Here is a 17,112-nt window from a genome sequence, read left to right on the forward strand (position 1 = left end):
CGAAAATGTTTACATTTAGTTAAATGCAAAATTTGCTGATATTTGGCAAACATGCAAAAGGATGAATGGCGGAAAGCAATGGAGAGGAAGAAGGTAGTTGTGGGTAAGTGGGCAGAGGGTGCGGCGGTTTGCTGTTGTCGACTGCCTGTGTACTGTGTACTGTGTACTGTGTTCTGTGGGCGTGGCATACGCGTGGGCGTGCTTGAATTGTTCATATTTTGATTAATTTCTCAGAGATCCTTGTTGTTGGTATTGCTGTTTGCCAAGCGGCAGTAATTGCAAAATGCAGGCAATATTTGTACGAATATGTGCTGTATGCTATGCACACACACACACACACACACACACACACACACATACACATGGGTACAAAAGCATTTAAGCAAATAAGGCGCTAAATACATAAACTAAATGAATTAAACGATATAAAACAGAAAGGAAATGAGAGAAAAGGAGGCTGACAGAGGGAAGGTAAAGGGGCCTACAAGTACAAGCCTTATACTCATTGCTCCTCTATCCCACTTGCCTTCCGCCTGAACTTTTCATAAAATATGAGATAATAAAAAGTGAATTATGTGCACAGGCAACTCCAAACAGGAAAGAGAAAAGAGACAGAGCGAAAGCAAAAAAGAAAACTGTATTAAAGCAGCAGCGACTACAAACAAGAACATTTAATTGCAATTGTTTGTTCGCCTGCTAGTTTTTATTTGCACTTTAATTATGAAAAATATGAGAAGCAGCAGCAGTAGCAGCAGAAACTAATTTTCATAAGTACAAAACACACATACACACACACACACACAAGTTTTCCCCCATGTTAAAGTTAACCGAGAGCAGTCCACGACCCATGAGTTATGACCGCAGCCCGAGCAAGGAGCCAGGGCCAACAGAAGTTCTGTTTCATCTTCCTTCTTGGCGTCTACATATTCCTCACTTTTGCTTCTTCTTCCTCTTCTTTTTACTTTTGGTATTCCCCAGAGAAATCGATATGGCCACACTCTCTCGATTTCTCTCGCCTGATGAAAAAAACTGACCAGTACCAGCAACCATAAAAATGAGAAGCAAATGAAATGAATTAGGTTTACCTGGCAAAACTGATTTAGCAGAAGGTTTCCCTTTTCTTTTTTTTTCACTTTGGATATTGCATAATTTATGGCAAAAGCCAGAATATTGTATGAAAAGTAGTAAGTAAGTAAATTATAAGCAAAGGTTTAGGAAAATTTTCATCTGGAAAGGTCATCTACCATCTTACAGTCTTAAATGTACTCACTTAATATTAGTTTGACAAAAGAAAACAACACATTTCCTCAATTTTGTAGTCTCTTTTTCTGAAATGGGCATTTTCCTGTGAAGCTCCTGAAGCTCCCCTATGACCGGGATAAAAAAAAAAGCAATTTCATTCTTTTCAAACAAAATGCTGAAAATTAGTTAATCTGTATGTTTCTTATCTTAAATACATTCGAATAAGATTCTTTCCCTTTTGGCCCCCGCTCAGCATTCCCTTGCTCTCTCTTCGAGCCTGTTTTGAACTTAACTTGGCAAGTTGTGCTAATTTATTAGTAGTCCTAACTTACTCGACCATTTTTCTATTATTTCGCTGACGATTTCACAAATAGGAGCTACCTAACCTACATGTCTATGTATATATAAATATCTATCTTTTACCGATTTAAAGAAGTTATCTAGTTTGATATATGTATGTATATATCCTATTGGCTATTTATTGGAAAATTTTCATAAAATATTTTCTTCTACCCAATTTAAATATCTCTTTGCTTATCTCATCTTCTTTGTCATATTCTTTCTTCTTTTTTTTCTGTAGTCTATTGTAATGCGAATTTTATTGTTCATTTCTCTCTCAATCTCTTTCTCTCTTTGTCTCTGTCTGTAGACATATAGAATACCCTTACCCTTACAAATACTTATGTGTGTGTGTGTGTGTGTGTGTATGTATTTTTCCCCCCTTCTTTGTAATTGTTACAGCTAAAGCCATAAAAATTTTCCAACCAAAAGAAAAAAAAACGGAGACGAAAAGAGAAAACTTTTTGGCTGCTGTTTCTTATTTTAATTTTTATTGAATGAGCTTTTCTTTCTTTCGTGTTTTTTTTTTCCTTTTTGCCATCATTTCTTTTACGAGCTAACGGCAATGGCAATGTATGTATGTATGTGTGTGTCTATTTGTGCCGTTTTTGATTTCGCTTTTCGATTTGCCATTTCGAATTCACTTCATTGAATTGTTAATTTTATCGCTCCCGAGCACACACACACACAAAGAAAAAGTAAGATAGACAGGGGTAGGTATAGAAATAGAGAAAGAGAAAGAAGAGAATCATACACACACACATACATACACTGGCAGACACATATGACATAACTCTGATTCCGATTTGGACTTTGTTGGCTGCTTACTTTTTGCTTTCTTTATTGTCATTGCCTTTGCCAGCCGTTTTATTTGTGGTTATTACATAAACCTCCCCATCAACCCATCAACCCACCAACCCATCCCCATCGTTTTGAGCTACTCCCAAAAGTATACCCTTCTTTTTTGCACTCGCTGTTTATCTCTTGTGTTTCATATTAAATTTTATTGCTCGCGGTATTTCGAAAATAAACATTTTATCCATTCTCTCTCCCGATGATGATGATGATGACGACCAGGTGAGTACCCTTAATGATGTATAAAATGTATTTTCAAAGTATATCAGGTCAGTCACAAAGATTTACTTGATGCTTTACTAGACTTTTCTCTAAATTAATCAATTTGTGGAAATCTAAAAATTGTTTTCCTTAAAGACGAAATGGCAAAATGGAATCATCAATCACTATCACGGACTATGAAGGCCCTCAAGTCTTGATTCAGCAAATATTGTACATACATATACGTACATACATGTATAACCCATATATCTATCTATCTCTCTCGTTCTCTCTCTCTCTCTCTCTCTTCATATCTTCTCCGTCTTGGGCTTCTGTGCCTTTTTTGCTTGACGCCTTCCTCTGTTTCGTCTTGCATAAGAAGAAAGAAATTTGCATTTTTTGCAGTAAATTCAATATTTCCTTTATGATTTTGCTTCTGCTATGTCCTGCCCGTGATCCCCTTTTCCAAGGGATGCTGGTTTTTATGTGCCTGCCGCCTGCTACTTGGCTGTCTTGTTTGGTCTGGCATATACTCGTATCATGTGCATATTTCTCGTCCTTAGCATATTAAGCCAGAGCGAAGCGAAACGGAACGAAACGAAGTGAAGGGAAGTCATTTTGCCTTGTAAGACAAACAGGGCCAGGACATACAGGACACAAGCAGGACATAGCAGGCCGAACGCGACTGTCACTTTGGAATTTTGGTAACTGATAGACAAGCCAACTGCTGGCTGCCGTCTCTCTGCTGCCTGTGGAAGCATCCTTTTTGGAATACAAGGACTCGTTTCGAAATGGCTTCGAGTGCTTTTTGGCTGATTTCGGAAATTGGTTTGCATTAGAAATCACTTAAGCGCATAAAGTGCTCGTGAGTTATGGCCGCAGGATGTGTACACACACACACACACACACAGAGGGACACACAGGACATGCAGGATTTTCATTTGAATAGCTTTGCTTTCTTTTATGATTTTTTTTTTTTCGTTCTGTTTGTTTCTTTTTCGTTCAAATGTCACACATCCGAAAACAAATTAATTAAAATGAAGAATCCTTTTTTTGTTTGTTGCTTCTTTTTTTTTCTTGCTTGGCATCTCTTTCAATTATGCCAGGGTGTGGCCCATCATCATCATCATCATCAGCATCAGCATCGTCAACATCATTATCCAACTCCGCTTTGCATCTTAGGCATCGTCCTCGTTCTGGTTCTCGTTTTCGTCCTCGTCAACTCATTTTAGTAATTAAGACATTTTGCTTCATAAACTTCAAAGAAACCATAACTTGCATGCTCCACTGGGCAGGAGCCGGGAGAAAGAGACTGAGTCTATGGAGATGGAGTGAGAGAGGATTGTAGCTGGGCCACAGCGTGAAGTCGTTTGTAGCAACTTTTCGCCTCCATCTTTGGCCCATCAGCAGCAGCAGGGCAGCAGGGCATCAGGCCAGAGCAGACAATGTGCAATGTTCGCTCCATGGTTGGTCCTGTAGTCCTGCGTCCTGCGTCCTGCGTCCTGTATCCTGTTGTCCCACAATCTTAGCTCCGCGTCTCATGCTGTTGCCAGCGTTGCTAATTTCCTTCATTAAACAGCTGAAGCATTTAATGCAACACAAGACTAAATTGTTGCTCCAAGCTACACAAAAGACCGGAAAGAGAGCAGGCACCTTTCTTTTCCTTTTTTTTTTTTTTGTTTTTCTTTTCTCTTTCTGCTGCAGCGGAAATTTAGTAAATATATTAAATTCTATATTAATATTTGCCCACTTGATTTGCTGTTAAAGTGAACCAGATAACGACAATCAAACTTAAAAAAATAATTCACAAAAAATTGTCCCAAACACCAGATCACATGGCCCAAGCGATATTAATCAAAAATTTAGTTAACGAAAAAGTTAACCTCGTTAACCGTTGACTAAAATAAAATCATAAACTGCTTCAACGTATGAAAAACATACACATACAATAAAAAATATAAATTTATATAATTAAAATATATATAGAAAGAAGAAAAGTCTAAATTTTATAACAACATTTGTATCCAATGGAGGAAGATAAGTGCTATAAACGTCTAAGGAACCGCGTCGTACCATACACAGTACGCAAGCCACGTGCTTATACACGTAGACCTAAAAAAGAAAAAGAAGTCTTGGCTGAATTAACAGACTTGCAGCAAGAAATTATTATTGGCACGATTCTTGAAAATCTTAATCAATCACCATCAGAGCCAGTTGAGGAAAATACCGAACCACCGACTGAGACAGTAACGGAAGAAGTTATCGAGTCTCCGGAGTCTCCAAAGAAGTCGTAAGATGCAATTGCTAGCCCTAAATAAAATCTAGTTTCGTTCATGATGTTTAAAGAAGATACGTAGTTTGGGTATCCTTTCCTGTTTATGTGTTGCATATCCTTGGAGTGCATTTGAAGTTATCAATCATACAAGATGTTGAGCAGAAATAACACTAACATTTCAATACTGGCAAACATTCAAAACAAGCAATTATTGATATAATAACTTATTTTTAGGTACGTATCATACAACTTGAAAATATCAACAATCAATAACTTTTATTAACTAATTTTTTCCAATAGGACCAGTACAACTTTCTATATTTCTGGATAACGATAAATATATATATTTTGGATCATGTCTACTTGCTTTATTCTTTATATTTATTATTTATTATCTCTTTATATACACTTGCAAAAAGGATAAGTCAATTTTGGTCAGAAGTCTGCAACGCATAGAAGGAAGCATCTTCGGTATTGATCAGCACGACGAGACGAGTTTAAAAAGCCATGTCCGTTCGTCCATCCGTCCGTTCGTCCGTCTGGATCAACGCAAACTCCTAGACCGTAAGAGCTACAGAGTTGAGGCTTATATTCACTGCACAGTTTGTATATCTCGGATTCAGCCATATCAGATCACTATATCGTATAGCTCCCATACAAAGTCACTACCAGTGACTTTTCGCATCCATTTATTGCGCGCACCTTATATAATCTATTACAGTTTGTTACAGCGGTCAGCTCCTTGGAAGATTATAGAAATCAGGCTATGAATTTCTACTCGATTAACGGAAAATTTATGTTTTAATTTAAAGGTAATCCACATTTTGGACTAAATCTTTGCCTTTAAATTTTTACATTCAGCTCGTGAAGCAACTTGCTTCTAACTAGAAATCCGATGAAAATTTCTTGGCGTTTACATAAAAATTATATAGTCATACAATAATTTTTGTTTGCCAATATTTCCGATATATCTGTTAAACAAAATCTAATCGGATGTATTTGTCCTGGCATTCGTGTTTGTAAGCATCAATGATATTTTCCAATCTTATGGCATGTCAATTTGATTGCCATTTAAAATAAAATTCAAAAAAAAATTTTGATCTGTCTATGTTTTTTTTAGAGTAATTAATTACTGCTGGTTGATTGGTAGTGGGTGTGGCTTCTAGCTCAATTGCAATTTACCATGAGTAATGAACATTTCATTTGCAAAAATTTGCGGTTAAACATTGGGGCAACATTTTCATTTATATAAAATATAAATGTGTTTTATCTGGTTAGTTGGGGAAAACTGCAATCAGGCCACAAAGTATTCAGTTAAGTAAGCTGTGTGTGGGTGTGTGTGTGTGTAGGGTAAAGTTCGTTGTCAGTGGCTTCCGATATCAGATTACGCATACGCCGCGTTGTCGTCCAACCGGCAGAGCAGCAAAATTTAACGAGCAAAGCAAAATCACTCAAAGTGAGAGTGAGTCAAGCGGCAAAGCAGCGGCCTCTCTCTCCCTCTGTGAACTGAATCTGACTTATAATTTAATTTTGTGTGTGGTTGGCATGTTGGGTGGATGGGTGGTTGGATGGGTGGTTGGGTGCTTCGATGGTTGGTTGGTTAAAGTTGCAACTTAAAACTCAAATAGAGCAAGATGTAAGGCAAACCAACAACTTTGTCCATTAAAAAGCAAAACTTTTCGGCAGGTGGAAGCGCATCGATGACTTTTTGCCTAACCCCTTTAACCCTTAACCCAGAAGTGTCGACCAAAAAAAAAAAAAAAGAAAAGCCGTAACGAACTCAACTGAACTGATACGCCGAATGCAAGCAACCAATTTTGTAATGTGAATTTAATGTCAGTTTTGCGACAGGTGCGTTGAGTGGCAGTGGCAAAGGATGTTAGTGGGTATATGGATGTGGGTGCAGATTGTTGGTTTGGGCCAAAAAGCTTTCAGGAATGGACAAACTTGTGTGTGTGTGTGTGTGTGTGTGTGTGTGTATGTCGGTGTGGCTTAATGCATTGCATTTGCAGTTATTGGCAAAGTTTGCCTGAGGCTATGCAATCTGCAAACTGCTGCAACAGCAGCAGCAAGAGGCATCAGCGACGGTGGATGGAAGGAAGGGTAAGGCAGAGAACAGTACTGGGACATAACATTAAACAAATTGCAGCTCTCCCAAATATAACTAACAAGAGAGGTACAGGACAAGGCATCGGTTAGGTGTATGAATATACATATGTATTTACATATATTTTGGAAAGAGGTTTGGGGGATTTCTGGTTTCAAACTCGGGCCGATTTCTCTCACCTGCACAACAACAGCACCTGCACCTGCTATTATGCATGCATTTTGCTCTCTGTTGCCCCCAAATGACAAATATTGATGTCATTTGGGTCATGATTAATTATGCAACTGACAAGCGGAAAACCCAAAAGAGAATCGAGAGGAAAAACACAATAACAACTAGGAAAAATGTTCTATATAATTAGTGTTGAAAAGATCTCATACTGAAAATAATTCAATTTACTACCCATTTGCTGTCTTTGCACAACATTTATCTTCTAAAATGATCACAATTTGGGATGGGTTTCAATTTAATCGATACTTAACACTTTAAAGTACTTGACCATCTACAAAGTGCTTGACCAACTTTTAGTTTAAACAAAGCCTCTACTGGAATTGTCATAAATTTTAAACATATGTATAGCTTTAATTTAACCCATGCTCAACTGTTCCATTTATGAATTTATAAAGAGTCAAACATATTTAAAGACAATAACAAGAAATTTATCGCAAACAATTCGTGTTGGCATTGTCAATGATAAATGAATGACCAATGGCATTTAAAGTGGTTAACATATATATTAGATTTAAGATGCCATGACAGAGAAAATCACCACCAACACCCAAATGTGTAACCTGACCACAGAAACGCAGAAACACAGCTCTAGCTGTAGCAATTTGCCTTTATTCTTATTCGTATTCTCCTTTAGCTCTCTCACCATCACCAACATCGTCATCATAATCATCACCGTCAGTCTCGCCATCATCTCGATTCTCTGTGGCTCTGTGTGTTTGCCTTTTGGCATCGTTGCACTTTCATTGCGTTAATATTGAAATTGGGTTAATGAGTTTTTGTTTATGGCGGTGCACACTGAATACTCTGAACACTCACTGAACAGTTGCGTTACCTGTTATAGCATCAGGAGACGACTGACTCCTTTTTGTGTTGCTTTGTGCTCCACCTGCTGTTTTTACTCTTCTTCTCGTCTCTATCTTCCTCTTACACACTTGCCCTTTTACCCCGCAGCCCATTCAGCACTTAGTTAATGCAAATTTCGCTTAAGCTAAAGATGACGCCGATGCCATAGCCGAGGCGGGATATCCGGCTGAAGAAGGGCGCAGGAGAAGGAGAAGGAGGAGACAACTGTAGACTCATCACTCACAACAGCATATAATGAGATTGAGAATGATGACGATGATGACAATGATGATGATGATGATAATGATGATGATTATAATGTTGATGTTGATGATAATGATTGCATTGCTTCTTTGATATAATGATAGCAATTTTCTCCATTTCTCCACACTAGCTTCCACTAGTTGGCTTTGGGTGTGCCTTAATGCCTGCATTTGGGGGTGTCACATCATCAGCGTATGTTATAAAAGGATAATGTTAATTAACAACAACAACTACTACAACAACAAAACATTCTCTCTCGCTACTGACAACCGCAACTGACTTTAATTGGCAACTAAATTATATAGAGTCAAATAAAAGTTTACCCCAAAATCAAAATCAAATTAACATTTTTCCCTTTCCGAAATGGTTATAATGCTTAATGCTAAAAGTTTGCAAAATACATAGAATAAAATTGGATTTTGTTTGAATATTTTGTTTAGATTAAATGAGAGATTGGAAGAGATTGCATTGGCACATGAGCAAAGCTTTTACCAAAGTTTCAATCTTTACTGAAATTTTTTGAAGTTTCTTTGATGGACTGCAATGCCTCCAAGACCAGTTAAGACAAATTTAAAAATAAGTAGTAAAGTATTTACTCTAAGCAAACAGTTTTAGTCATCAGCTATCATTCATTTCGTATGAACTTATTTTACTTAAAAGTCATAAACGAATCTATATCTAGTCGATTAGAGAAACGGAAACCAGAGGGAATGTCTTATGGAGCAATCAAACGCATAACCTAGTGTTAATCACTAGGAGGAGGAGGAGGTGACAGAGGAAGAGCAAGAGAAGCAGGCGCTGCAGATGTTGTGGAAATGAAACAAATACTTTGCCAATGTAGTCGTAAGGGTATTTAAAAATGAGGGCTAACTGTGCCAATCCTTCTTACAACCATTTCTCATAGCTTCCTATTAATATGCCACACTTATTATTATAGAAATGTCTACATTCTGTCGTCATCACCGCCCCAACCCCCCCCCCACCGTATGAACTTATTACCCACCACCATGGTATATTATCTTGTATTGTAATTATCCATTTATGCATGCTCCTGGCGGACTTATTAGAGCGAAAATTCAATTAATGAGCAGCAGCAGTTGAATACATATTTTCACATTTTTTTTACTCTACTTGTTCGTTCCTTCGCTTGCCTGTAATTTGTATTTGCTGTTGTTTTTTTTCTTTCTCTTGTTGTTGTTGTTGTGTTGTATCCTTCTGTGCCATTTTGTGTTGGTTGGTTTTTTTTTTGCATGGCATACTTTCAGGCGGCCAATAAATTATGTGAAATTATTTGAACTTGTTAATGGGCGCTGCTGTTGCTGCCGTCAGTGTTGTTGTTGTTGTTGTTGCTGCTGCTGCAAAAACTGCCGCGTTGACTGTACGTAACAATCGGTGTCATAATTATGATTTAGTTTGGTCTCATTTGTTGCAAAAATGTTAATGGAAATGAAATGAAAATGTTATATATATATATACATATATATGTATATATTTGCATGGTACAACAGTTTTGTTGTTGTAACATAAAATATTTTTCTTTACCCAACCCCCACACCACATTCATGCGAGTGTAAGTGTGTGTTTATATGTATGTATGTACATACATGTAATTATTATTTTTGCTGCCATTCAAGAGTTTGCTTAATTTAAAGTTTTTATAACCATATTTACATATTTCTATATCGTTGCACAATTAAATGTTTGTACCACAAAGATTCTTGATCAGCATTATGTGGCGATTCTATGTATATATGTATGTGTCAACCTATCAAATTCAATTTCAAGCCCTTAATTATAAAGCTAATAAAATAAAACGTAGTATTCTAGGAGGAGAAGGATAAGATTGTTCAAATCAGAACAATATAACATATAGCTGGCATAGAAACCAACAATCAAGAAGTCTAACTTATTGTGAAATATCTAACAATAAGTAGAAAGTTATAAAAATCCATTTAAATTAGGCTTAGTGAGAAGTTTCTATTTCTCTAAATAGAATGTAGGGATTTTAATTGAAGATATTTAAGACTTTAAAATGGTTCGTAAGGGCATTTTAACTTCGTTGCAGCCAAAATTAAGTTCTTTAATATATTTCTTAATGGTTATGAAACATTTATTTTACTCAATTTAAAACAATAACAAAATACCAAAAGCCATGCATAAAGCACTTAAATTTAAGTTTCATTTAATGCTGAAAATAAATTGAAATATCTAAAAATTTGTTTTTTTTTTTAATCTTTTAAACAAATATATTTGTTCAATATTTCTCCATATTTGTTTCTCATGGTCAACTTTATAAATGACCACATCAATTGCATTCACATTTAACATTAATCCATAGCCAATTCGATGTCTTATCTATAAATATAAATTTCTATTGAAAAATCATATCAACATACATATATCAGATCAAAGTAAATGCCATTTTCTATGTAAATGAAGAATATTATTAATAAGGCATTTGCAAATCAAATTTCAAATGAAATTGAGGTTTGGCCATTTAGATGAAATTTGTCAAATTCCTATTTCAATTTCCAATTTACTTGTTAATGAAACGATATTAATTGCTACTCTCTGGCAAAACTATTGACCATTGAAGCAGAGCTAAATAGAGCTTGAGTTTTGCTTTGACAAACGATATGAGTTTAATTAAAGGGACAAGTACATATAAACCAAGTCCAGTCTGAAACCCAAAAAGCAATATGTGACCAGAAATGAGTCTTAAATACGTAAGTATGAAAATTGGCATTATCGAATGGGCAAATTATGTTGACTAATTGTTAATTAGAGAGAGAGAGAGAGAAAGAGCCCAAGGTCTTTGTAATTTCATTCAATTAGAAGATTTAAGATATTAACAATCAAAAGCCAACGAAGGGTGTTGGGGGGGCTGCAAAGTGTTTTTATTGTTTTGTCGCTTTTCTTATTAAACATTGGTTTGACACAACTGCAACTGGTGCATTGCTTTTTGGTGGAGTGAGGGGAGGGTTAAGAAACAAAAGGGCAGGTCACTAGTCACTAGTCACTAGGCTACTGGTTGTTCTTTTCTTTTCATTTGCTTTCTTTTCCTTTCAAGTTTCTTTCCATTATTACATTAGTTTGCTTCTCCTGTCTTTCGTTGCTCTCTTATTTCCCACTTCTTTTCTCCTTTTGTGTTGCTGTTCAGTTAATAGAAAAATCTGCAGCAAGGCAAAGAGTTTTCTAAAGTTTTTGCACAGCTTGGACCCAATACTCCCTCCATTGTAGTTGCTGTCCTATTCTTTTCCGTTTCTTTTTTTCTTCATTTTTCCAAGAGTTTTCATTTTCTTGTTTTCTATCGCAGTTTTCCTTTTTGCAGTGCACTGCAGAGTGTATTTCATAATTTAGCCGAAGCTTGTCGTTGCACACAATTTTTGAGTTAAGTTAAGTTGATTTTCCTTTTCTAGGTTTTTGTTTTTTTTTTTTTTTTTGGTTTTTTTTCATTATTTTGTCCATTCTTCTCGCTTTTCACATTTTCCCATTTTTCCATATTGTGTTGCGTTGTGCTGTGCACTGTTGTTTGTGTTTGGCGCAGCGTGAAATTGAATTAGGTCAATGCGTTAAGTAAAAGTGCCAAACTACAAAAGGGAAATACAACAGGGCAATAAATGAAAAATATTCTTTTGTTGTACATTGTGTTGAGTCTTTGCCGTAATAGTCACCAATTCCACAGTGTCCCTCCCCTCGTACCACTCTCCTGGTTATGAGATTTCCCATAAAATAAACACAAGCTCAACTGGGTAGAATATTCGTAGAAAATTTTGAATTTACAAATACAAACACTTAGTATCTATGTCGTTTGGTTTCCCAACGATTCGTCTTTTATTTTTTCCTATGGCCAAAAATGATTAATGCGCAATTATTTGCAGACGCTCAAAATAAATTTTCCCAATTACAATTAATGGAACAATGGCTAAAGAATAATTGAGAAGGCGGGGTGAGAGGGAGGGCTAAGTGGCATGGCAACTCAGTCTCTTGTTGGCTGGGCAGCCAACTAAATGTAATTGAAAATTATGATACGCACACATACACACACACAAACAGAGAGAATGAGAGAAGAAACATTTTGATTTATTTGATTTATTTTATGATTGCCCTGAAATGCAGGCAACACTTTTTGCTTGAATTGGCCTCGACAATTGATACAGGTAAATAAATACATTCATAGGTATATATGTATATATTTTTTTTTACTTTTAATTATATCTTGAGAGCCTAGACATTGCCCATTCGCTGCCATTTGTTGTTGAAACGGGGGCGGCAATGGCGAAAGTTCTGTCAATCAAAGTCCTGTGTCCTGAGTCCAACTCTGTCACACACACACACACACCCAGTACAAAAAAATGCACAAAAGTTTCGTGTTGAAAACGGACGCATAACTAAAAGTAAATTTACCTAGTAAGCGAAACGAAATTGTTGCAAAAATATTTGAACTGCATAAGCGAGAGAAATGTGTGCGAGTCTCTGTGTGTATATGGAGGAGTAGCAGCTGCCATGCCATGCATACATATACATATGTGTTTTATATACATATATATGTATGTATGTATGTACATATATATTGTTTCCTGTCCCAGACCCTACCACTGCTCTTGCTTACCTTTTTCCGCTTTTTTCTTCTCTGATGTGTGTGCGTTTGATTTTATGACTGTCAACTGATGGCGCATGTTTGTCATGACAACAACAACAATAACAGCAATATTATATAAAGTCATCTCACCGACTTTACCATACCATGCATCAAGTGCAACATCTACTTACCTAATGTTGTATCAGCTTTCAACTAATTGATCACATGCCTATTATATTTATTACATTATTTCCTTATCAAAATAATTTACAAAAAGTTTTATAATTATAATAATTTTCCTTATAACAGAATTTTGGTAGAGTTGAGAGATCAGAAAATTTGAGTCACTTTTTAACAATATGATAAACCTTGATGACCTTTTATAGATTTCGTCGAATTCAATATATCATTTCACTTTCTAGATGCATGGTAATTATAAAAGAATAAGAGAAAACGTCTATTTGCTGCTATTTTGGCTTCGTGCCACTTCGATATACTTACATATATATAATATATGTATGTATGTATATACAGATATATCAAAGCATCATAAATGCTGCCATAGTTGCAACCAACTGAAGGCAGGTCTTCATGTACGTGCCACTCCGACTCCAACTCCAACTCTCTGAGTTATGCCAACACATGTTCCCCTTCTTGTTCCTCTTTGGGTGTTCTTCTTTTTTTTTCTTTTCCATTGCGTTGCGTATGACGAATGAGTTTTCATTTCTAGGACTAGCCACGCAACTAGCTACTTGTCAATGGAGGCTTATCTTCTTTGTGTTGAGAATTTTTAAGTGCCCCTAGGCTAGAAACCATTCTCCAGAATGCCACATCTTTCTCGTCATCGTCATTGGTATGTGAAGATGATGGATATAGTAGTCAAAGTTTTGCCCTTTTTTTTTGTCATCTGTGTGCATCATCAATCTACCGATATCAATTGTTGGTGGTGGGTGGGGGGAGGCGAATCCCAAAGGATATCCCAATTTCAAAGATGACTTTTGTGGATTCCGGGCAATATTTTACATACTCACATACATACGCCCATTACATACTTACATTTATACTGCAATGGCAACTGAATAATTTTTAAACAATTTGTTTCAAGACTTTAACTATTTTAATTTATATTTATTTGTTATTATATTTTCTCACAATTATCCTTTGAAACTTTCCAAAATTCCTTTAGTTTTTTTTTTGTGTTTTTTTTTTTATATTTCTATATTTTTTATAAAATTTTGAATATTTTGACAGTTAACTCATGGAAATTTGTTAAAAATTTATTGTCGGATGACTTGCCAGTGTTGTGATATGACAAATTTAGCCTAGCCTTTTTGTTTATATTATAAAAGTGATAAATTTTCAATACCAATACCATGATATTGCCTCTTCTACTGTGTATGTGTATTTGCTATACATACATACATACATATATATTTATATATATATGTACATATATGTAGTCATGTATATCAATCTACCTCATTTGAAATTCATATCAATATATCGATGCATATTAAGTTTGATGCAATGCAAATATTTGGAAAATCAACTGCATCAAATTTGTCGTTGTTGTTTTTGACATTGGTGTAGTTGTATTTGTTGTTGTTGTAATTTTATTGTCAAAATATCAACAGCTGCCACAGCAGCAATAAAAGCAGCAATCCCATATGAAGCAGATAATTGAGAATTTGGATAAATAAATGGTTATAGATAGGCGATAGGCTAGATACATAGATAAAGTTAGTTAGTTGTTGTTGTTGTTGTTGTTATTTTCTTTCTTCTTTTTGTTGTGTAAGCAAGTAAGGGACCAAGGCCCTTATTTTGGATGGCATTTAATTTACACAAACCACTTGGTAATTAAAATGAAAAGTAAATTATAAAGCCAAGGCAAAGGGATAAACCAGCATCTAGAACAGCAGTAGTTTTAGCTTACGGGTATCGTTTCACCCGCATACACTTCCTTATACAAATCTAGCCCAGGATCCAGAACCGTATACTGACATAGTTTTTCGGCCGCATATGTGTGTGTGTGTGTGTTGGGTGTGCTGGGTATGCTGGGTGTGGGTGTTGTTGGTTGTGGCAGTGGTGTTGGTGGGGTTTGTGGGTTGTTTTTAAAAGCATTTGCTGCAAATGTATCTCGAACTTCGCACACTTGACTGCCATTCAATTTGCATAGGAAATTAGTTTGTTCGCTTTGAATTGAAGTTGGCCCCACTGGTGCAAACAAGGCCAAAAAGCTAAACAGAGAGCCAGCAAGAGCCAGAGCACGTGACTGACGTGTCACGATCGTGAGAAGGATGCTTGAAACCTCTTTCATTGATCCCATTTACATTCCAATTGTGGTCCAACAGATGGATCCTTGCTCTTCAGATTTTTCTTATTCTCCATTTGCCATAATCAACAACATGGCCAAGGGCCATCTCTAACACTTACCACAACTGCTTTTGTGTGCACATTTATGCGTTTTGTTGCTGGTTTTGAAAGTGGCAAAAGTACCGTAAGGCTGCTGTGTGAGAGTCCTGCTGTGAGAGAGTCCTATGCCGAGCCAAAGGACGTAGGGGACTGCAAAGAAGCACAGCCAGCACCAGACCATACATTTGTATAGCACCACCACCACCAACACCAACACCACTAGAAACAGCAGCAACTGTGTAAGTGTTTGGGCATGTCAGTGAAGCAAACTTTTTGCATTTCGCTCTATGTGTGTGTGTGTGCATTACATTCAAATGTTTTGATAATCGAGACGAGAGCAATAGGGAATAGGTGTGTGTGTGTGTGTGTGTATGTGTACCCTTGTGTGTTTGTATGGCAGACCATCATGGGAATGTATATAAGTTGGATAATAAGTAGATTAACCTGCCAATTGCCCAAGTTTATCGATCGTCTTCATCATCCACACGTCGAAGTCACCAAGCACAATTTACACTCAATTGTTTACATATTCACAGAAAATTGATATCAAATTTTAAGAATCCAAGTAGGCCTTGACTTCAATTTGGGCATGCCCATAACCATATACCTAACGAGCACGATATCGAGCATTCAAAACTTCATAGAAATTCGTATAGAGAATATAAAAAATACGTAGCTTATTGTATTCCTTACAACAAAATTGACTAAAATTTCTACAGTTTTTTATTGTATAGAAAAAGCAATGGCCCTTAATCCCCATCTTTGCGAGGATAAACAACTTTTGAATTGGCTCAACCGACTACTTCTTTCGGAATATGAGCGAATTGAGAATCTGAAAAATGGCGCGGCCTATTGTCAATTGATGGACATGCTGTTCCCGCAATCCTTGATCAATTTGCGAGAAGTTTTCTTTTCAACCACATGCCCTAGAGAAAGCCGGAAAAATTTAAAATTATTTAGCAAGGCTTTGGAGAAAATGGACATAAAGAGAGAATTGCCAGTTCTCGAGCTGATTCGTGGCAATCACTCACAAAATCTGCAACTCCTCAAATGGTTTAAGTCCGTCTACGATCTGAACTACACGGGCCGCAATTACGACGTTTTGAAAGAGCGGAACGGATGTCGCATGGGTTACATAGAGAAGGAGAAGCTCGAGTCGGCTAGCACTCAACAAATAGCATCACCAAAATGCACGGTGCCCAAAGCCAAGATCAGTTCGGTAAAAGATGTTTCGCACGAGCCGGATAACCTGACTACTGCAGAGAAGGTTGTCTTATTGAAGGCCAAGGCGCAAAAGGCACGTGAGGAGTTGAAAAGGATGGAAGCAACTCGTGACTATTATATCCGTAAGCTGAAGTACGTCGAGCAGCTATGCAATTTATTTGAATCGCCATCGCAGCAGCGCCAATTAATCGATGTTGTGACCAAAACTCTTGCCGAAATTGTCATGGCTGCCAACCGCGACGAAGAGCAATAACTACAATTTGTAGTGCCATCCATTCACTTTATATGGATGCAAAAAGTAAAAAAAAAAATTATATATTTCTGTTAATCGTTAAAGCAATGAACATTACAAAAACCCTTTACTACTACTACTTTGGTAGTAAAGGAACAAAAAACACTTTTTTATTAAATTGGAGAGATATCCTTTAAATGGCACATCGGCCTGACCTTTTGGTATACCTCACAGCAGTTGGTGACAAAAGATAAACCAATTTCCATAGTTACATATTTTCCGAGCTTGAGAGTTTTTATGAAATT

At 36.5% G+C, this 17,112-nt stretch overlaps 1 protein-coding gene and 2 long non-coding RNA genes across 3 annotated transcripts; 2 read left to right on the plus strand and 1 right to left on the minus strand.

Annotated features, from left to right (window-relative positions):
- The first annotated feature begins 4,599 nt into the window (after positions 1 to 4,599).
- On the plus strand, positions 4,600 to 5,274 carry LOC124460565. Its single transcript, XR_006954463.1, has 2 exons — positions 4,600 to 5,146; positions 5,213 to 5,274. It is a non-coding gene; the product is annotated as an uncharacterized LOC124460565 (long non-coding RNA).
- A 7,879-nt stretch (positions 5,275 to 13,153) lies between these two features.
- Positions 13,154 to 14,150, minus strand: LOC124460540. The gene is made up of 2 exons (XR_006954453.1): positions 13,441 to 14,150; positions 13,154 to 13,357 (listed from the first exon to the last, which is right to left on the minus strand). It is a non-coding gene; the product is annotated as an uncharacterized LOC124460540 (long non-coding RNA).
- A 1,943-nt stretch (positions 14,151 to 16,093) lies between these two features.
- On the plus strand, positions 16,094 to 16,828 carry LOC6644478 (microtubule-associated protein RP/EB family member 2). The gene has a single exon (XM_002067384.3). It carries the CDS (start codon positions 16,094 to 16,096, stop codon positions 16,826 to 16,828), a length of 735 nt encoding a protein of 244 aa, XP_002067420.1.
- The last annotated feature ends 284 nt before the right edge of the window (positions 16,829 to 17,112 follow it).

This window comes from Drosophila willistoni, assembly GCF_018902025.1.
Source record: "Drosophila willistoni isolate 14030-0811.24 chromosome XL unlocalized genomic scaffold, UCI_dwil_1.1 Seg142, whole genome shotgun sequence".
Classification (NCBI taxonomy): domain Eukaryota; kingdom Metazoa; phylum Arthropoda; class Insecta; order Diptera; family Drosophilidae; genus Drosophila; species Drosophila willistoni.